The sequence below is a fragment of the Eubalaena glacialis genome, chromosome 16 (genome assembly GCF_028564815.1).
Source record: "Eubalaena glacialis isolate mEubGla1 chromosome 16, mEubGla1.1.hap2.+ XY, whole genome shotgun sequence".
Classification (NCBI taxonomy): domain Eukaryota; kingdom Metazoa; phylum Chordata; class Mammalia; order Artiodactyla; family Balaenidae; genus Eubalaena; species Eubalaena glacialis.
Window position 1 is genome coordinate 64776941 of NC_083731.1, and position 22615 is coordinate 64799555.

At 38.9% G+C, this 22615-nt stretch overlaps 2 protein-coding genes and 1 non-coding gene across 4 annotated transcripts in view; 1 reads left to right on the forward strand and 2 right to left on the reverse strand.

The window, feature by feature from the left end:
* ELF1 (E74 like ETS transcription factor 1) overlaps positions 1–2437 on the reverse strand; it is a 105796-nt gene extending 103359 nt beyond the window's left edge. For both annotated transcript variants that reach the window (XM_061170812.1, XM_061170810.1), the window contains exon 1: positions 1782–2437. The gene's annotated coding sequence lies outside the window, so the exon portion shown is untranslated. The remainder of the gene's footprint in view (positions 1–1781) is intronic.
* Positions 1680–1751, reverse strand: TRNAE-UUC (transfer RNA glutamic acid (anticodon UUC)). The gene has a single exon. It is a non-coding gene; the product is annotated as a tRNA-Glu (tRNA).
* WBP4 (WW domain binding protein 4) overlaps positions 1868–22615 on the forward strand; it is a 32131-nt gene continuing 11383 nt past the window's right edge. The window contains exons 1-9 of the mRNA XM_061170813.1: positions 1868–2590; positions 3572–3644; positions 6086–6148; positions 6238–6361; positions 10382–10549; positions 11626–11672; positions 12144–12219; positions 13965–14170; positions 17791–17954. Coding sequence (XP_061026796.1) covers positions 2589–2590; positions 3572–3644; positions 6086–6148; positions 6238–6361; positions 10382–10549; positions 11626–11672; positions 12144–12219; positions 13965–14170; positions 17791–17954 — 923 coding nt within the window. The 5' untranslated portion in view covers positions 1868–2588. The remainder of the gene's footprint in view (positions 2591–3571; positions 3645–6085; positions 6149–6237; positions 6362–10381; positions 10550–11625; positions 11673–12143; positions 12220–13964; positions 14171–17790; positions 17955–22615) is intronic.

Consider the following 22615-nt stretch of genomic DNA (forward strand, 5'->3'; position numbering starts at 1 on the left):
ACAAGAATTGCTCAACAATTCTTTTAACTCTCAATTTGTGAGTGGTATGTATTATCAAGAATTTATGGCTCTAAATCCAGAGCACAGAGAAGGTGAAAGATCTACCACAAGGTCATACAGCTAATCAAAAGGGCCAAAATATGACTCCATTCAGGATTCTCTCCACAACCTCCTAATGTGAAGAACCTGAACATCAGTTAACTTCCAAGAGTATCTGATGATGCTTGGTGTAGAGAAAACGTTCAAATATTTGAACTAATGAAGATGATCTAAAACATTTTTAGCTGTGGAAGTTTATTTACAATGTGAACGTAATTCATCCTTAATCATACCGTCCACATTAACAGATTATTTCAAAATTCACTGTGCAGTTAAAACTATCAAGCACAGTTTGGGAAGGCACATACTAACAACAAATTCTTCTGCTCTCCGTAATGGCACTGACCAGAGACCCGTCCACAAGAGCCACTTTTTCCTTCTTCATTTGTTGCCGGAGGCCCAACAGACTAAACATTAGAGCTCACCCCATTTTCTAATTTCAGCTTGCATTTAAGATAACGCTTTTGTTTCATTTACAGCTCACATGCTGCTGACACAGCTGCCCCTTCTTTGTAATAAACACAGGGCTTCTATATTTAAAAATACACTGAAACTTTGTTATAACATCCCCTCCCCAGTCTCAGGCCAATTTTCTCTCTTCCAAGCCCCACCTCCACCCCAGGATTTTCTATCCGCGGCGCTCAAAACGTTAGACCCTCTTGGAAAGTCACATTTCTTCTTTAAAAACATCTCATCCTAGTGGTATTTTTCTTCTCCACAGCGTGTGTGTGTTTTGGCGGGGGAGGGGGGGGGGGCAGGTGTGGGCGGAGAACGGGACGGACGCCCTTCCCCAGAGGCCTTCCCGAGCAGAAACACTCAAGTCTGTGGCTCCGGAGTCTGGGGTACTTTCTGAGAACTACGGCCGGCGCCCCCGATGTCAAGATGGGATGACCTCGCAGGCCGGCCTCGGGGCGGGGCTCGGGCGCCGCGGGAGCCCGGGGTGGACACGCGGCCAATCGGGCTGCCGCGGGCAGCTGCGCGGTCGGGAGAGCGCACCCGCGGGCACCGAGGATCTCCGGACCGCCCTCGGCGCCTCCCCGCGCCCCCCCTCCCCCGCCAGGGGGCTGCTTTGTGTCGGGGGTGTTTCTAGTCAACACCCGGCCGAGACAACAGGGCTCCAAGCCGGGCGCGGGCTCCCGGGCGCCGAGGGCAGGGGGCAACACTCCCCGCTTCGCTTGGGACCGTCAGAAGGGGCCGGCCGAGGAGGAAGGTGTGGGCCCGAGGGGAGCACTGGGGGCAGATAAGGCGAGGCCAGAGTTAATCATCACCTCCCGAGCGCTTGGAAAGGGACGGCCGGGGGCCGAAGGGGCGGGAGGGCGGCCCCAGGGAAAGTGAAACTCCTTCCCCGCCGCTCAGCCCCGCAGGAGCAGAGGAACCCCGAATGCACTCGCTCCTCCAGCCCGCCCGGCGCGGCACTCGTGTCTCCCAAAGCCGCAGCCCAGTTCACGGCGTCACTAACAACTACTCTAACGCGCGTTTTCCACGAAATCACCTGGGGTAGGGGGCGGAAAAAAGAGCCAGAGCCACTGGAAATAAAAATGAGTTAGTCCCCCCTGTCCATTTCTAAAAAGGTTACAGCGTTCCCATACCGGGAGTCGAACCCGGGCCGCCTGGGTGAAAACCAGGAATCCTAACCGCTAGACCATATGGGAAGTGCTACCGAGATGGCTACGGTGACTCACCTGACAAGCGCAAACGCCGCCGCTTCCCCAGCTCCACCGCCCACCGCCACTCCAGCCGCCGCCGCCTCTGCGCCACCCGAGTCGCTACCGCCGCTGCCCACGCGCTCGCGAGCCAGGGAACGCGCCCGACCCGAGCGCGCGGGCGTCCGGGGGGCGGGGCTGGGTCGCTCCGCCGCCTCAGGAAAGTTCTGAGGCCAAGCCAAGCGACTCTCGGCTCCGAAACCAGCTGTTTCACCTCTTTTTTTTTTAACTCCGCCAACGGCCCCCAGCCTACAGGTCCGGGCTGCTCTGCTGGTCAAAGTGCGTGCGGACTAGTTGGCAAAGTTGAGGGCGGCGACGTCTCTGGGAACAGCTGTTTGCATTCGGGGCGGAGGCGGCGCGCGAGCTCCTCGGCCACGAGCCAGCGAGCCTAGAAGAAGGGTGGAGGTTCTGGATCTCAGGGAAAAAGAGAGAAGGCGGGATGACGCGGGGACGTGAGGCTTGAGCTTCCCGTCCCTCAGCTCAGGTCCCGTCGCGCTTTCGCCCCTTCTCGGTGACCTCAACCCGTTTATAGCAACCCCACCTCTCCGGAGCCTGGAGTACCGCCCCTGGAGGGGGAGGGGAAGGAGAGGAAATTTCGAACGCGGATTGAGTCGTCTGGGCACCCGTAGTTGGGAACCGTGGAACACTGGTCCCGGGGAAGAAGGGAGGTGTCCGGGCTCGGAGGCTGCGGTGGGCCTCGCGGTGAGCTGGGCTCCGACTCGCCCCGCGTGGGGAACGCGAGCCTCAGCCAGGCCCGGAGCGACCCGCGGAGCGGCTGGTCCTGTCATGTGAGTCGGGTCTCAGGCTCTAAACAACGAGGTCTTGTTTCTCCGGGCGGCCCTTTCCCCCTTCGGGTCTCTCGCTCCGCCACCACCCCTCTCCCCCCGCCCTCGGCCGGGGGGCGTGACAGACGCTCCTTTAACTCGCTCGGGGCTGGCAGCGGACAGGCGGGGCCGGTTTTCTGGGCGGGGTGGGGATGCTACCCCGCGGAGCGCCCTGGGGGCCTGGAGCACGGGCTCTGGGAGGGAGGCTGGTGGCCCCTGGAGGTTGGACGGCCGCCGCAAAGCGACGGAGCGCTCCCGCCACCTACACGGTCGGGGGCCGTGAGCATCCTTCTGGTTTCCATAGCGCTTGAACCGTGGGGTATTGTAAAATTGTAGGGTTGGGCTGCGGCCACCTCTGCCTCCTCCGCCTACTAGAAGCGGCCAGCCTTGGTTAGCCTATGAATTTATTTTTTATTTTTTGGTCTTGCCGGCAGAGAGATCCTTTGGTTTTTCCAACTCTCTTTTGCCATGAAGCTCAAGAACAAACTGTATTAACTGATAGTCTCAGAGGAACCACGGTCTCCCACCAGAGGTGTCTTATGCTTTGTTCTTTGGGTAGAAATAACTTGATTTAAAGTGAACTTTATGAGTTTCTTCATGTTTCAATTAACAGTAATCTCCCAAAATGCCAGAAAGGAATGGAAAGAATAGATAATCTTCTCCAAGATGTTCCTTATTTCTTCACACTGATGACAGTAACAAATGAGGCATTTTTTTAAAAGCTATTTTGTTTAAGGGCGTTTTAAATCTGGTGCGGACTTTTTCCACTCTACTGGCAACAGAATTTCAGTTGACTGATTTCAGTCAGCTAAATAATAAAGCAGGGTGCTGTGTGTAACAAGTTAGCAGAGGCTTATATTTCAGACTCTTTAAGAAGTTGTAAATCATGCAAAAATTTACCTTTTTAAATTGTAAATAAACTTAAACTTGTTTTTCCTTTTCCAGGGCGGACTACTGGAAGTCCCAACCAAAGAAATTCTGTGATTACTGCAAGTGCTGGATAGCGGACAATAGGCCTGTATGATAATTCCTCTATTAAAGATTCTCATAATATTGTATTCATGTGAAATGTTCCTTTTTGATCTAAACTCAGAGCTTACAAAACACTTTCATATACATTGCTCTTGATTTTTCAAAACATCGAACAGTTTTTGTTGTCTTTTCATTCCTTGTAGGAAAGCTGTGAGCCTTCTTCTTTTTCATCAGCCCAAATATGATTATGTACTAAGCCAAATTATTTCTCTATGGCCCTTCAGTCACATTCAGGAACTGGACATTGCGTGGGTAATCGCATTAATGTTTATGAAACACCTACGTTATGATGGTGCTGTTTGTAATGTTGTCGTATACAAAGAAAAGTAAAAGCACAAAGCCCTTAATATGTAGAAAGAAACGACATTATTGTACTTTTTCTTGTATGTTTTCTGTTCTAGAGATAGTTAAATATGTTTGATGCAGAGCTTTATATCTCTAAATGCTTAAATTTGAAAGAACATCGTTACCTTTGTCATGGAATATGAAAATAGGAACCTTTAAGCACATTATTACTGTATGTCTTAGTCCAAATTCAGCTTTTAAGACGTGAAACAAAAAGCACCATTGATTTTTGTTTTTTTCCCCCATCTCATGCATGTCATACTCTATGTACATAGTACATAAACGGTAGGGTATCTTTTAAATGTATATTCATATCCTTATTACTTGGTAGAGTGGGATGCACAGAAGAATAGTAGCCCCATCTTTAACAGTGTTATGTTTCTTTGATAGACATTTATTACCATTATCTACAAAGAGTTTAAGGATTTTTTCTTTTCAGTTTTGTCTTGCTTTTTTTCTGTGTTTTTGAATAGTTGCTAAAGTTCTTGACTATTTTGTTTGACTTAGCCATCCTTACAAAAAAAAAAAAATGCCACAAATTTTAAAAGCTACACAAATCACTGAGAGTCTCTCCCTGGAAGTATCCAAGCAATTCAGTGAAGTTTTTGAGTTATCTAGAGCAGGGGTCCCCAACCCCCAGGCCTCTAGTGGTACTGGTCCACGGCCTGTTAGGAACCAGGCTGCACAGCAGGAGGTGAGTGGCGGGGGAGTGAGCGAAGCTTCATCTGTATTTACAGCCGCTCCCCATTGCTCACATTACCGCCTGAACCAACACCACCCACCCCCACCCCAGGGAAAAATTGTCTTCCACGAAACTGGTCCCTGGTGCCAAAAAGTTTGGGGACTGCCGATCTAGAGTAAATAATTCCCTCTGGGATAGTCTTTCTTCCTCTTCTTGAACTGCTAATACACGTTGATTTAACCTTTAACTAGAAACAAAATTAATTTGTTTTTGAACAGGCCTTAAATATTCTTTGTGTAGTATAACCAACTTTAGGAAACGAACATGAAAAATAGAGGATGAATATTTGCTTTATGAAGTCACACTTTAAAGAGGAATTCACAGCAGTACTTTAGAATAATCAGCAAATGTGTTAGATAAGAATTGATTGACAAAACTTATTTTGAAAAGTTACCAGAAATTTCTTATTGTATACAACAACACATTTGTAATTTAGGGAGCATTCTGGCTGTTAAATAGGTAATAGCATTCACTCACCGACTCTGTCCCCATCCATCCATTTACCATCATTCCTCATAGGTTAACACTTTTTAAATTTTCTTGTCTTTCCGTCCATTGTTTCTATAGGCATATAGATATAGGTTCTGATTCCAGCATGCATAGAAGGTAGCATGCTGTTTACACTGTTGTGCATCACAGTTGTTTTTTTTTTTAAATTGGACACCATATCCTGGAGCTCTTTCATCATCAGTATATAAGGAGCTTCTTTGTTCTCTATTACAGCAGCCTAATTTTGACAGATAGTGCCAAATTGCCCTGCATAGAAGTTTTACATTTTGTACCATTACCACATAGTAATAGTATTTGTTTAAAATTTAGGAGGAATTTTTTAACATCTACTTTTCTCGCAATTTGGCGGAATAAGGTTCTAAGAATCATTGTTTATTCTCTGTGTCTTTTACCTACTGTGGCAAGTAGAGCAGTACAAATTCTAGAGACTCGCCGGTTTTGACGTTTTATGTTGAGAGGTGTTTCTTGAAGTTAAGATTTTTTTCCACTCCTCCTTTGGCTTCATGTCTTGTTTGAGTCCTCTTTACAATCATATTCACTAGATTAGTCATCAGGGGTACCTTGTATATTTCTCTATTAATATGGTCATCATAGTTTATTTTAAGCACCAAAGGAAACCTAGTCAGAGGGCATAATAATAAATAATGTGGTTTAGTTCCTTAGCATCATTTGATAAAAAGGACCAATTTGCATTAGAATTATTTTTATCTTCTCTGCCAATTGTAATTCAATTTTGTTATGTTCCATATCTTTATTTACTGTTACTTTGCTGTGAACATTATGATGTGTAGTTTTCCTTTGTATTTTCTTTTTTTTTTTTAATCTTCAAGAGCATTGAATTTCATGAAAGAGGAAAGAATCATAAGGAAAATGTGGCAAAGAGGATCAGTGAGGTAATCTAGTTTGTTTCTTTCTTTGCCAATTTCTCTATGTAAATATCAGCCCTTTATCTAGCTTTCACTTTTATATGTGTCTTATGCAGATTAAACAGAAAAGCCTGGATAAGGCAAAGGAAGAAGAAAAGGTATCAAAGGAGTTTGCTGCAATGGAGGCAGCTGCCCTGAAAGCATACCAAGAGGATTTGAAAAGGCTTGGCTTAGAGTCAGGTAAAAAAGGAGCCAGCATGTTTTAAAAGTAACATCAGAGGTCATGCTAAGTGAGCTCTTATTGTTTCCATAGAGAGGTTATATACTCGGTATACTCTTAGTGCTTTGCCTGTACATCACAGCCCTATTTAGACTGTGGGACTTTTGCTCATGCACTTTTGTTTTGCTTTTAAATCTTCATCTTTCAATACCTCCATTCACAACAACTGTGTTACTCTTGGGGTTTCCTAGTCCTCGCTCTGTCTTAGGTCAGCGGTTCATTTCCGAGACACTTGAGTTTTTATGTATTCTAATTATTTGGCTAAATGGATCTATTCATTTAAAAAATTGGCTTGCATTATAACCCCCGTTCACTTTATCTATATGGTCAAAACTATGAATCATGTTTATTTATATAATTGAATTATAGTGAATTAACCTTGTGTGGACAAATTAAGTGACTTTACTACTAGAAGGTAGATTTTTTTTTTTTTACTTTTTAATTTTTTTATTGAATATATTGGACATGTATGTAACATTGTGTGTTACTTTGATACATTTATTGTAATGGGATTGCCATTGTAGCAATATTTATCATATTACATAATTATAGTATGATATCATTGTCTATATTCATTATACTGTTCATTAGACTTCTGGCTCATTTACTATTCATTGCAAGTTTGTACCCTTAAACAACATCAGTCTTATCCCTCCACCCCCCCCCCCCCGTCCCCTATTTTGCTCTGTCTTTTACAAGTTCGACTTCTTTAGATTCCACATATAGGTGATACCATACAGTATTTGTCTTTCCGTATCTGGCTTATTTCACTTAGCATAATGTGCTCAGGGTTCATCCACGTTGTCACAAATGGCACGGTATCCTCCGTTCTCGTGGCTGAATTGTGTGTGTGTGTGTGTGTGTGTGTATGCCACATCTTTTTTTATCCACTTATCTGTTGATGGGCATTTAGGCTGTTTCCTATCTTAGCTATGAATAACTTAGCTGTGATGATGCTGCAATAAGTATATATCTCTTCATAATCCAGTCTCATTTCCTTTGGGTATATACCCAGACGTGAATTGGTGGATGGTATGGTAGACCTATTTTTTAATTTTCTGAAGAACCTCCGTATTTTTTTCCTCTGTGGTTGAACCAGTTTACATTCTCACCAGCAGTGTATGAAGGCTCCCATTTTACCACATGCTCGCCAGCAGGAAGGTAGATAAGTTGAGGGTGTGAGGATAACTCAGTTCCAGATAAAAGGCATTATTTAAGTGGAGTATATCTATCTTGTCACTGAATTTAGACTTTAAGTTGGTAACTTTCTATAAAGCATTTCTTCCATGACAAATCCATCATCCTGAAACCAGATCTGAGTTGTTGATCTTGCATAATGGTTGCAGTAGTCAACATGGAATGGTATTCTTTATTTTCTAACAAAAACTGCTTTCGATTAACTTTTTAAGCAGAGTAACAGTTAAGTTAATTGGCATTGCCCTCATCACATAAGAACAGTTGTGCCCAGACTTTTTTTTTGGATGCGTTGGATCTTCGTTGCTGCGCACAGGCTTTCTCTGGTTGCGGTGAGTGGGGGCTACTTTTCGTTACAATGCAAGGACTTCTCATTGTGGTGGCTTCTCTTGTTGCAGAGCACGGGCTCTAGGAGCGCGGACTTCAGTAGTTGCAGCACGCAGGCTCAGTAGTTGTGACACGTGGGCCCTAGAGCTCATGGGCTTCAGTAGTTGTGGCATGTGGGCTCAGTAGTTGTGGCTCATGGGCTGGAGAGCATAGGCTCCGTAGTTGTGGCACACAGGCTTAGTTGCTCCGTGGCATGTGGGATCTTCCCAGACCAGGGATCAAACCCCTGTCCCCTGCATTGGCAGGCGGATTCTTAACCACTGCACCACCGGGGAAGTCCGTGACCAGACTTTTAAAATATCCTGGACATTATTAGTTAAAAGGCGGGGGTAGTAGTATTTCTACAAGGATAAAGCTTTATGTTCATTTTAAGGGGAAAAAGGATTGTAGGCATTCCTGCAGAATTAAAGACGTAGTTGAAAATTCATCTCATCAATTAGGTAGATCGAGAGATTCTATTATGCTGCCCTATGAGCAAATAAATCTTAGTGTTTTATATTTAATTGGATTTTTCCTATCAAATGTTTTTCATAGCCTTGTTTTCTAAATAGAATATGTATTCCTTTAAAAGTGCAACAGTATAGGCAAAGAAAAGAGTTTTTAAAACTAGCTGCTTTTAAGATTTCTCCAGACATCTTCAGAATTTTTTTAATAAAGTTATACTGTACATTTTATGCTGTGGTCTGTTTGGGGGTTGTTTTATTTCTTCCCTAAATGATATGTCAAATACGTCTTTTCTTTTAAATAATTAAAGATACACATTATTTTTAGTGGCTACAGTGTTTAGAAACACAAGCTTTGGGGTCAACCAGAATCTCCTCTTGCTAGTGATACGACTTTCGATTTTTACTAAAATTAAGTAACATAATGGTATGAATTGCTCATTACTATGACCACTTGTAACAAGTGTTCAATAAAGGGTATAAAATGCCATAATAGGATGCCATTAAAATGCCATAATTCATGTAACTAGTCTCTTCCTGATTAACATTTAGGTTCCTTGGAGTTTTTTACTGTTAGGAAGCATGTTTCAGTGAGCACCCTTGTGTAGGCATGTTTTCACATTTATCTCTGTAGGCTCAATTTCTAGAAGTGAGATTGCAGATTTAAAGTGTAAATATATTTTGTATATTGACTGATGAAATCAAGCTGTCTCCACAAATGTTGGGCTGATTTATACTTTTTCTAGAAATAAAATTATTTTATTAACTGATGTTGGAAATAACTAATTATTCCTTTGGAAAAAAGCAAAGCCATAAAAACTACCCATTTTTTATACCCATGTAAATATCCGATAGATCATACTAACTGTGGATTTGGTCATTCTTTTCAGTATTATTGATGTAATGCAAAAAAAATTGTGTGTATTTGCATTTCTTTGGATATTAGTGAAGTAAGTGTTAAAGTACCTTTGTACTCTTTGCCCATTTTTGTGTTAGAATGTTAGATTTGTAAGGGATCTTTGTTAGGAACATTAATCCTCTGTCATATTTGTTGTAAAGATTTATCATTTGTCTGTCTTATTTTTTGTTGTTGTTTTTATTTTTGCCATACCAAATATTTGAATTTCTATGCAGTCAAATTTAACATTTTTTTGGTTTTTTTGGTAAATATCTTTGATCTGAAATTTATATTGATGTAAAAACATGGGAGGAGCAGGGAGTGGAGAATAAATTTACTTTTTTCCAAATAATTAACCAGTCAGTCCAACACTGTTTGTTAAATTATTTTTTTTTCTCTAATAAGAAATACCAGAAATATGCAGTTGGAACTGTTTCTGTACTATTGTGTTTCAGTCATATGTTTGTCTACTTCTGGATCAGTTTTACACTATTGGTTGTTTAATCAGAGTTTCAGAATGTTTTACTATCTAGTAGGACTAGATTCCTCTTATCACTTCTTTTTATAATTCTCCAGAATATTCTTATATTCTTGCATGTTTAGCTTTCTAAATAGGCTTTGTAATAACGTGTCAAGTTCCCAAAAGAATCTTGTCAAGCTTTTTTTTTTTTTTTTTTAATTAATTAATTTATTTATTTTTGGGTGTGTTGGGTCTTCATTTCTGTGCAAGGGCTTTCTCTAGTTGCGGCGAGCGGGGGCCACTCTTCATCGCGGTGTGCGGGCCTCTCACTGTCGCGGCCTCTCTTGTTGCAGGGCACAGGCTCCAGACGCGCAGGCTCAGTAGTTGTGGCTCATGGGCCTAGTTGCTCCACGGCATGTGGGATCTTCCCAGACCAGGGCTCGAACCCGTGTCCCCTTGCATTGGCAGGCAGATTCTCAACCACTGTGCCACCAGGGAAGCCCTTGTCAAGCTTTTAATTGGAATAAAATTATTAGTGTTTTATAACAGGAAAAAAAATTTACATCAGCTACTTCACCCTTCTCTCATCTTTCTTCAGAAATGTCAGATCCAAGCGTGTCACCAGTAACCAGCACTATCCCACCCACCTCTGCATCAAATCAGCAGAAAGAAAAGAAGAAAAAGAAAAAAGACCCTTCAAAGGGCAGATGGGTAGAAGGCATAACCTCTGAGGGTTACCATTACTATTATGATCTTATCACAGGAGGTAAGTCATTTAGGCATAAAAATAGTAGAGAATGATAACTGACAGTTTGTTTTGTGTTAGGACTTTTAGTTAATATTGGAACGTTTAAACAATGAAAGACTAACTTTACGTTTTTGCCACTGGTTAAAAAGTTATGTGCCCTTTAAAAAGGTACCCTTCTCATAGTGACTCAAAGTCATAATTAAAGACTTAATAGTGGGTTCCTTACAAATAAATTATAGCTTTATATTTTCTCAATAAAACTTTGTAAATATTTTAACTTTTAGGAGTGTATGAGATCACAAGGAGAAAGAAGAGAACAAGAAGTAGAAAGGGTGGGTGGTACATATATTAAAGGAATGGGTAGAAGAAAAGGTAAGAATGGTCAGGAAGGTAGGAAATGAGATTAGAGAGTTAATCATGAAGAAAACCTTGGGCTACCAGTATTATGGTAATTATTAAGATGTCTAGAATCACAGTCAGTTTTTGACAACATAGAAATAGTAACAATCTCTGAGAGTTTGCACTGAGCCGTAAGTGAAGTGCGTGTTGTTGTTCAGCAGTGAACCATAAATAATTGTATGCTAGGGATTATAAGTCTTTCTCAAATTTACATAGAAATTATTTATTAATTACATTTTTTCTCCCTTCTGGTGCCTGTTCCTTGCTGCCTTTGTTCACCATCCTACTTTATATACTCTTGCTCTCAGCAATATTTGTTTTTAATTCCTGCATTCTTCATCTTATTCCTCTTTGGAGTCATTCATCCCATCTCTCACTCTCCCCTGCCCCAAGATGTCAAAATTTATCAACCCTGAATTCCAAGAAATCTTTAAGAGAAGCCCTACCTAGCTGTAATAATTCTTGTGAAGTACCAGTAACTTCTTATCCTTCGTTCTGTCCTTCCTTCTTGGTTACATTGCATTCACATGTATTCTTCACAGTACTACTGGGATGTATGTTGTTTCTTTTTATTTTTCAATTATGTTTTAAACTGTAGACACGTAGCGTTTCGTTCATGTTGAATATCTTGTAATTTTTTGCCAAATTAAATTTTTTTGGGAAGATTTTACAAATGCAATATATTTTGCTTTAAGCATCTCAGTGGGAGAAACCTGAAGGATTTCAAGGAAACTTAAAAAAGGTAACTGAAGCACATTAATAGTCTTTTTAAAATTCTTTTAAGTGATTGGCTTCTGGGATTTTTGTAGGGTTGATTAAGTAAATTAACTTCCAGATAAGCCTCCCTGTCCCCCCAACCCCCTTTGTTCCTTTCTTTCTATAGTCCTTTTGTTAAAAGGGTGGATGGAGGTGGAAAAGTGATGTCTACCCTAAAAGTCCACACAGGGCAAATATTATTAGTTGGTTTGCAGTCAGTTGCCATTTACATGTCCCTGTCAGTCTGCAAAGAACTGTTTCTGGCTTTCAGAGGCAAGGCATTCCCTCCCTGAAAGGTGGCTCATGATTAACACAAATCAAGCTTCCCGGCCATGATCAGTACCACCACCCCTAATTGCCAGGCGTCAAGAGGAAAGGAAAGGTTGGCTGACTCTGCCTTAGTTATCTAATATATAACCACATCTTCAGTTTATGCTGGTTTTTTTCCTCCCATTAGACGGCAGTGAAGACCGTTTGGGTAGAAGGTTTAAGTGAAAATGGCTATACCTATTATTATAATACAGAAACAGGGGGTAAGTATTACCTTTCTTTATCTCTTAAGCTGTCTAAAATTGTACCTCACACTGCTTATTAGCCTGCTGATGAATTGTCTGAACTTGAGAATTTTAGTATAGTGATAAACATATTTCTGTAGCAAGTATGTATTTTTTATAATTTAAAAACATTAATACAATGGAAAAGCAAAAAGATTTCTATAATATACTGAGTCATGTGTTGTTATTTTCAAGTGATACTGCATTCACAAATTTTTTTACTTTGAAAATCATTTTTACTTTCTCTACCATCATTGGTTTTTATCGTGATTATTTTAGAAACATAATCATTACCTTGGAAGATCACTTCATTCAACTTGCCTTCTCCTATTTTAAAAAGCAGAACTGAAGCTATTTTAGCAGTGGCTAAGACTGTCTAATTTTCACTTTTACTAATTTAATAATTTTCAGTTATATAAATATTTAGAAAACATGCATAATTATTGTTACCTAATTATTATCTAAGTTTTTCAAATTAAGATTTTATCTAATTTCATAAAACTAGCCTTTCCAGTAATTATAGTTGGTTTCTTCTGCAATTAAATTTACCAAAATAGCTATAGTATTGGTGTAACTTTGAGCTTTGTTTTTTTATTTGTTTTTTAATTCCTGCTATCCAAAGACTGCTACATAGCATTAAGTCTTTTAGGAGGAAAAGGCCCTTTTGACCTCCAAGTAGATACCCAGCCTGCCTAATGATGACAATGCTTCTATCTCAGTAAACTTGATGTACTGAATCCTTATAAAGATAAAATAACATATAATATAACTATAGAGTTAGATCTGAGTGAGCTCAACGCACAGCTTCCCTTACCAGCTCTATGATTGTGGGTAAGTCACTGAGCCTATATTTGCTCTTAAGTAGAGCTGATCCTGTACTCCGTGAGTTCATGATGGTCATGTGTCTCTAAAGTTCCCCAAACAGTGCCTGGTACATATTAGATGCTTAACCAATTATTTCTTGTAAGTTCTTTTATTACTTGTGTGAAATAGAGACAAGGAAAAAGTAATTTTTTTCATTAGTGCTGGAAAGAACCCTGTAATTAATAAGGGACTATACATACTGATTTTCCCTCAACGATTTATTCAGTTTATGTCTGGATCAATGTGATTATTAATAGAGCCCCCTTTACTCTTAAAACTTTCCCAGTTGAACAATAAATTTTAGAATCCCTGTCCCTTTTATTAAACTAAAAATAGAGAATAACTGCAGATAATTAGAACTGCTATCATTTTACTAAAAGCCCAACAAACCACTGGGTGGCAGTAGAGTTCAACTGAGATTTTTTTTTTCCCCTTATTATAAAATGACAAATTATATTCATTCAGATCTTCGCCATATTATTCCACTTTATGAAGATCCCAGGTAAATTTTGTGATAAATAAATTTCAGGAAATCTCATGTGTGCCCATTACGATGTTTCCTGAAACTGGTGTTGGTTAAATTTTGAGTCCTCAGAAAGTATTACCAGTTCTTAGGTCTCTTTCCATTGGGGCTGTAGTTTATACATCTAGTGAATCCAGATGCTTGAATTTAATTTCTGAGAGATAATAGCAAGACCTTTGGGATCTCTTATTTATTATCTTCTTGATCAAGTGATGGTATGAAACAGATGCAGTGTTGTCACTTAATATACTGTAAGTGACAGGAAACATTATATTGGGAATTACTTCTAAAGAGAATTGGTAACTAAATAACATGACTATTAAAATGTGTTGAATAGAATCCAGATGGGAAAAACCTGATGATTTCATTCCACACTCTGGCGATCTGCTTTCTAGTAAAGTCAATGAAAAGTCACTTGGCACCCTAGAAGAGTCCAAACCATCAGATTCACGTAGTGATTCTGATGGGGAACAAGAAGCAGAAAAGGGAGGGAAAAAAGGAGAGGTCTCTACAGAAACACAAAAGCTAAAAATAAAGTTTAAGGTAAGTTCTTGATTTACTCTTTACAACAGTTTGTTAATTTATGAAAAGATCTACAGGCTTTCTTCAGCTTTCTGGTAGAAGATAGAAATAAAACCAAGAGATGCATTTTGGCACCTGGATAAATGGTTGTATCATTTATTGATATCTATTTGATAACAACATAGTAAATTCATTTTTAGACCTCCTAAGTTTGAAATGCCTCTAACATTCAGAGAGCTGTCTGAACACGCAAGTATGAATGTCTAGGCTAGAAATGTTAATTTGAGTATCATCAACATACTGGTAGTAATTTAAGTCTCGGAATGGATGAAGTAACCTAGGAAAATGACCTTGGGGAACATTAAACATTTAAGTGCAGGAGAGAAAGAGGAGCCCACAAGGCAGAATGAGGAAAGAATGATTAGGAAGGTATGCTGAGAAGCAGAAGAATTCAGTATCCCAGAAGCCAAAGGAGTAGAGAACATCAGGGATTAACTAGGTCTAGAAAAGGAAAACTGTCCATTGAATTTTGCAGTAAGGAAGTCGTTGATATCCTTCTAGCAGTTATACCAGAGTTTTAGGTGGGAAAACTCAGATTACAGGAGGATGAAAAGTGGTTCACAGTGTACATGTGGTTTGGATATGAAATGAAAAGTAGAAATTAGATGATAAGATGGTGGCTACATACTGACTTTTAATTGTGAGAGATTTGTAGTGGTGATGTTTTCCTTAAGAGGGACTCCAAAGGAGGTAGAAAGGGAATACCAACACGGGTAAGTGGATAGGTTGGTCTTGAACAAGGAATAAACTCATTTTCTGTAAGAAGGTAAGGTTTTCATTTTCTATAAGGTATGCCTATGGATGATTTGCTGTCAGGAAAGAAGAGTCCTGCCTTTTAGCCTCAACTTACTCATGTATAAAGAAATCAAGATTGCTTGCTGAGAGTGAGAAGCTTTGGGGAGCTTGACAACATTAACAGTCTAAAATAATCACTGAGCCAGGGTGGGAGAAGAAATGAACTAAGTAAGAGGATTGACAGGTGGTGGTGCTAAGTGCCCAACCATGGTGGGAAAGTAAAACAGACATTTTAATAGTGTTAATAGTATTGCTAGTCCTGCTTTTGTGACCTTTCCAGGAACACTCAGGAGCCTGGGTGCTAAAGCAGACAAGATACATAGCATTGATCCATGGTTGAGTACTGGCCTGAGAGGTGAAGGAATATCCAGGATGCTGGAGAGAGGGCACTTCCAGCCTTACCTAGGGTCTTGTCATTGCCTGCAACTTCTTAACCTACCCCATAAATCTTGGTGGAACTTAGGGTGAGGAATGTATCCAGTTTATAGAAGAGCAGCAGCAAAGCTCTTGTGTAGTAGATATCTCACAATGTTTATAGTGAAATTTAGGTAACCCAGCATCCAACGTGGGACAGATATTATTAACTTCAAGCAAACAAAATACTACAAAATACAGATAAACAAAAAAGGACAAACTATAATCCTGCCGCTTCCCAGAGAAATCAGTATAATACCTTGATGTTATTGGTCTATAATTTTCTATTCAGACTCGTACATTGCTTTAAACAAGGTATGGAGTCATACTGTAATAAGGTTTTATTATCACTTTCCAATTTGATCTGTCACAAAGACATCGTTAAGTCTTCATGTACTAAAATAATGGATGGATAGTATTCCATGATATGAATATAAAATTATTAATTCAGCCCTGTGGAGCTGAATATGTATTTTGAATAATCACTAAGGGGACCAGGAGAAGAAATAACTGGAGACACATTACTAAGCAGTGTTAAAGTCTCTGCTGAAATTGGATGTCATAAATTCTGAAATCTCATCAGTTTGTATGGTTGTGTGATTTTTTTTGTAACACTTGACAAACTAATGGTTGGATAGATTTGTGTTGGAGATTTTTAGGTCCTACGCAATAGACAGGCATAGGGACAAAGATATTTAAGGGTGCTAGCAAAAGAATGTTTATAACGTGATTCTCTGTGGGCTGGGGCCTGATAATGAAGAATGTAAAGTCTAGATGAGACTAATGAACTCAGAACACAGGAAATTAAGGTAGTAGAGATGGTAACAATGTTGGATAGGAGGTATTGTAGAAGTAAGCGAGCCGGAAAGCCAAAAGAATAACATTGTGGTCAGAGGGTGGGCTTTTGGAGTTTAAAATTTCGTAAGTGGGGCATTTTTGAGTGATGACCTCATTCAAATTAAAAGGAACATAAGTGTGAGGATCTAATATTTGAATATTACCTATGCACCAAGTGCTACATATGAGGAGAATATCTTATTAGGCAGCTGAAATATAGTGAAGGCCAAAGTCATTGGTCTTGTGGGTCACAAAACTGAAGGTAGGGAATTTTTAAGCTCTGGGATGACAAGAGTTTTGGTTTTTTGTTTCGTTTCGTTTTTATTAGAGTATAGTTGCTTTACAGTGTGGACAACAAGAATTTGAACAGAGAGAACATACAGAGTTGCCAGAGTCATCACTTGATATGGAGAAATGGGGACTTCCCTGGCGGTCCGGTGGTTAAGACTCTACGCTTCCAATGCAGGGGCGTGGGTTCAGTCCCTGGTTAGGGAACTAAGATCTCACATGCCACATGGCCAAAAAGTAAATAAATAAATAAAGGAAAAAACATACATACAATGAAGTGTGAACATTAAAAAAAATATATATGGAGTAGTGGCCAGAGGTCATTAGATCATGAGAGGAAGAATGGAAGAGAACTATATAGAAGGTGATATGAGCCTCAGAGGAGGAGGCATTTATTGCATGACCTCAGTAAAAATGTCTTACTTTAAAAATGTCATGGCTTGGAAGCAGTCAGGTTGTCTAAGAGAAAGCTGATGCTGTCTCCTACTTCTATGATATCAACAGCATAAGGGAATGAGTTAACATCCATTCAAAGAATTGCAAACAAAACAGTGTTCCAGGACTGCCACCCATGGTTGTGCAGTTTACGAAGAGACTGAAATCTAATGCATGGTCCACATGCTAAACCAGGCCACGGGGCTTTGTTATCCCAGATGATAAAAGCGCCGTAAAAGCACCAGCCCTCTCCAGGGGCTCCTTGGGAGCTACTAATACCTCAGGGGTATGTCTTTTTCTAATTTCACATCATTACCAGTTGTATAGGCCAGTGAGGTCTTGGCAGTGTCCTCAACATGAAGATGGATTTCAGTTAACACTAATTTGTTGAGGGAGTTCTTTAAATAGATAATGGGTATAGAAGGGTCCAGTGACATGGCATTAAATTCAAAAGGGGCACAGTATAAAGGGAGGTCACTGTTGGACATGTAAGTAAGGAGAGAAGCAGTAAAATGGAGAAGAGAGGATAAAAAGGCCAGTGTATGTCTCTGAGGGGGGTAGAACGTTAATAGGATCATGTTATATTATTTTAAAATACAGCCTTGGCCATGATGTGTTAGCATTTTAGACTTAATGAAAAACCTAATCAAGCATTAAAGAAGTTCTTTTATGTACATTTGTTGTGTTACGTGCAAATTTGAACTATTGAGTTAATGTATTATTTATAAATCAATACCAAGACTACGTTAAAGAAATTTTTGGTCCTGGCAGTTTTGCTTGAAGTTTGTTATTTCTTAACTTTGACATTTCAGGAAAAAAATAAAAATAGTGATAAAGGAACTGAACCAGAAACACAGAAAGAAAAAAATACCCAAGGGAAGAATTCATCAGGTCCAAATGAAGAAAAACCCAAAGCTCATAAAAAATCAAACCCATATGGAGAATGGCAAGAAATTAAACAAGAGATTGAGTCCCAGTAAGTACATGAAACTTAATGCCACTGTTATTACAGGTATTTTATGTCCCATTACTTCCATAAATTGCAGTACCTAATTTCAGGAATAAGGTGCTCATTAAAAGTGTAGCTCATTTCCTTTATTTCTAGAATGGTTTTGTTTTTTCTAATTAAATATTTTAAAATGTAAGCTAAGGTTTATTTTTTTAAAGTAAACTAATGATTGTTTTAATTCTTACTAAGACATGACATTTCTATTGACCACACATTCCCACACTAACATACCATACACACATGTGCATTATCACATTCAACCATCGTTATTCTATCAGAGAAACAAATACCTGCATATTCAGTACATGCTTCATGGGATCTATCTAAAGGCAAGAAAAAAGCTCTTGTTTTGTTACTGAATTGAAAATGGCTTATGACACTTAGCTAAGTTTTTAAGTTTTTATTCAAAAAATGGCAGTTTTATCAACTAAACAAGATCATGGTAGAGATGTTACCTGGTTTACATTATTAGCTTATGTGTTCATATCAGCTGTTGTCTTAGGATCATTTACACAATGAAAGGAAAATGTCACCCCCAGCTTCACACATTGGTGTTTTTTAAATGCTTAAAAAATATCTTCAGGTGGGAAAAAAGTATTTATATGAATTAAGCAGTTTTTCTCCAAACATTAATGCTTTGAAATGGTAATGTAATATAACTGTTCCATGCATACTTTTATAGTGAAATTATTCATTGTTAAAACTGTACTTTACGGGACTTCCTTGGCGGTTCAGTGGTTAGGACTCTGCGCTTCCACTGCTGGGAGCCTGGGTTTGATCCCTGGTCAAGGAACTAAGATCCCGCATACCGTGCGGGCAGCCAAAAAAAACAAACCAAAAAACTGTACTTTAATGAAAAGGTCATGTTTTTTCAGAAGATGGAGTAATACAAGTTTTGGACAGCTTTATGTACTGTTCTAATAAGAATTGATTCCTTAGTGATACTGTACCATAATATAGCTTTGAACTATTAAAATGTTTTTATTAAATATTCAGCTTTTATTTTACTTAATGAAATATTAGGAAATGTGTATTTAATGCTACATAGTGCCAGGGACCGTAAGTATATTGATTGTGTATATTGAAGTTGCAGAAATAATAGACTGCATTGATTACTTCAGCCCCTAAGTGATTTCTTAAGTGACTTACAATAGGAGGATGGTCTTCCTATACCAATATCTCCTGTACTTCAAAGTTGAGATTTCTTAAAATTTGAGTATTTTGTTTTCCATGTGATAAGTTTACTGTAAAGCCATTATTCTTAACATCAGCCAGTTTAATATGTGATGGATTGTGTCTGACTTCCTAAGTAGATTTACTGGTGAGGTTGAAACATTTTTTTCATATACCTGTATTTATCAGTGTTTTGTATTTACTCTTCTGTGAATTGTCTGTTCATAGTCTTTGCAAATTTTTCTATTGAAGTATTAGTCTTTCCTTACTTGCATAAGATCCTTATGTAGTACAGAAGCTAACCATTTATTAGTAGTAGTTATGGTGGATTTTCCACATTTGTAGTTTAACTTTTAATTGTGCTTATAATGGTTTTAGATGTGTAGAACTTTGTAATGTTTAGTCTGATATCTTTTCTTTTCCTTTGTGATCTGTTTTATTGATACTACCTTTTTTCATCCAAAAGTCAAATTTATACTTGTATCTCCTCCTTGTTTGTGTGGTCTTACTTCTTTTTTATGTAATTATTACTATTTTTTTAAATTTATTTATTTATTTTTGGCTGTGTCGGGTCTTCGTTGCTGCGCACGGGCTTCTCATTGCTGTGGCTTCTCTTGCTGCAGAGCACAGGCTCTAGGCGCGCAGGCATCAGTAGTTGTGGCGCTCGGGCTCAGTAGTTGTGGCTTGCAGGCTCTAGAGCACAGGCTCAGTAGTTGTGGCGCACAGGCTTAGTTGCTCCACAGCATGTGGGATCTTCCCTGACCGGGGATCGAACCCGTGTCCCCTGCATTGGCAGGCAGATTCTTAAACACTGTGTCACCAGGGAAGCCCACATTTTTATGTAATTATTTAATCCATCTTTTATGTAGTTATTTAATCCATCTTTAATAATTTTGATACATTGTATGAGATGAGATTTTTTTTTTAATATTTATTTATTCTTTGGCTGCATCGGGTCTCAGTTGTGGCGCGTGGGCTCTTCATTGCGGTGCGCGGGCTTTTCTCTAGTTGTAGCGTGCGGGCTTTTCCCTAGTTGTGGCACGTGGGCTCCAGAGCATGCAGGCTCAGTAGTCGTGGCACGCAGGCTCAGCAGTTGTGGCACGTGGGCTTAGTTGCCCCTCGGCATGTGGGATCTTAGTTCCCTGACCAGGGGTCGAACCGGTGTCCCCTGCATTGTAAGATGGATTCTCAACCACTGGACCACCAGGGAAGTCCCAAGATGAGATTGTAAAATAATTTTTTATCTTACCTGGCAAACCGATTTTGCCAGTACCATTCTTCCCCATTTTTAAGTGGCATTTTTTTTTTTTATGTGTTTAATTCTTAAATTTACCAGTTTGTTTCTGGCTATCTATTCTGTTCCATTGGTCCATCTATCTTTGTGACAGTACCATAAAGCCTTAATTATTATGATTTAACTATATCCTTTTATATGGTATGTTCTGATATCTGGTGGTATATCCCTGTATTTTTTTTTGCAAATTTTCTTAAGTAGTCTCTTCCCATTTTTTCCATGTTAATTAAATCATTTGCAAGTGTTCAACAAGTATAATATTTATATAAATATTACAAATAAATTATACTTGTTGAATTTGGCAAAAATTGATGTGTTTTCAATATTTCATAGTTTCATCAAAAAATGTTGTACATGCCTCTTTTTACTCAAGTCATTTCGTAGGATTCTCTCTCTGGCTTTTGTAGCTGCCTCTGTGTAAGTCTCATGCTGGCATTTCTTGAATGTAAGCTAAGTAGCCACTTAGTCTACTTGATTCATTTCTGTAACCTCAGGACTAAAAACAGTGACTGGAACATAATAGGTGCTTAGTACATGTTTATTAAGTACATGAATAAATTTTTACATATTTTGCTATTTTTAATTGCAGATTTAGTCCATTTTTTCCATTATTTTGTAAACCAGTAATTATGGTGTGAAAAAGCCTATGTGTCCAATTATGTTGCTGATTATTATTTTTAAGACTTACTCTGAGTCTTGGGTTTTCCACGTAGAAACTTGTCTGCAAATATTTTTTGATTTTTTTCTGTTGATACTACTTCCTATTTATTTCATGTCCTATTTATTTTAGTTACATTTTTAAGCCCAATGTTAATATAATAATAAGGGGAGTGGGCATTTCTACACATCTGTTTTGTTGCTGATATCGATAGAAATGTCTCTAAAATTTATATTGAGGATTATATTGACTATTGGCTTAAGATAGATAATCTTTATTATGTTAAGGAAGTGTGCTTTATTTCTGGATTGTTCAAGGATTATTATCAGAAATAGATTTTGGTGAATTTCAGTAGCCATAGCTCTAATGTGTTAAACTGATTGGGAAATGGTGGTCTATGGTTTAGTTTTGTTTTTGTTTGTTAAACGTATGATAATTTTAAATTTTATAATTTATCTGACTTATGCTAAATAAAATGGATTAGGTAGCTTTGCATTTCTTTAATGTTCTAAAATAGTTAATAGTTTCCCTGGGATTAAAAAGTTTTTAAAAAAATCACTAGTAAAATCTTCTGGTCCTGGAGTTCTAGGGGGAGGTAATTTTTGATAGCTTTTTCAGTCTCTTGGATACTATCTATGTGACATTAGGCAAGTTGCCTAATCTACATGAGCCTCAATTTCTTCATCTGTAAAATGGGATAATAATAGTTCCTGCCTAATTTCTAATTTATTGTGAGGAATAAATTAGAAAAAAACAAGTTAACACATTTATCACTGTGTTCATACTTGGTACCTAGAACACCTAAGCACTCAGTCACTGTTACATGCTGCAGCTGGTGTTAGGGGGGCAGGGGTAGGAAGTAGCTTCAGCTAGTCAGTTTCAGTAATTCATATTTTCCCCTAAAATCTTGTGTTTCATCAAGGGCTTAAAATTTAAAACATATGGTAATACATTAAACTTCCTGTATGTTTAAATTTTTCAATTATTTTTAAATCCTTTCACATTGTAAACTTTTTTATTCTTTTGGGATGATATTTGTTAAAGAATTTTTTTCTTTAGTTAAGAAATTAGTTAAGATACTATAATTTACATATAACATGTAAGTTTAAAGTGTGCATAGGAATTCCATGGTGGTCCAGTGGTTAGGACTCCACACTCTCATTGCCGAGGGCCTGGGTTCAATCCCTGGTCGGGGAACTAAAATCCCACAAGCCGCACAGTGCGGCCAAAATAAGTAAATAAGTGAAGTGTGCAGTGTGTTGATTTGATTGACATGTTGCAAAATGACTACCACAATAGTGTTAGCTAACACCTCCATGTCACACTTAATTACCATGTTTCTGTTTGGTTGGTTGGTTGGTTTTTTTGTGGTGAGGACATTTAAGACCTAGTCTCTTAGCAGCTTTAAGGTATGTAATACAGTATGGTTACTATAATCACCATCCTATAAATTAGATTCCCCCAAATAGTCTTATAACTGGAAATTTGTACCTTTTGCCCAAT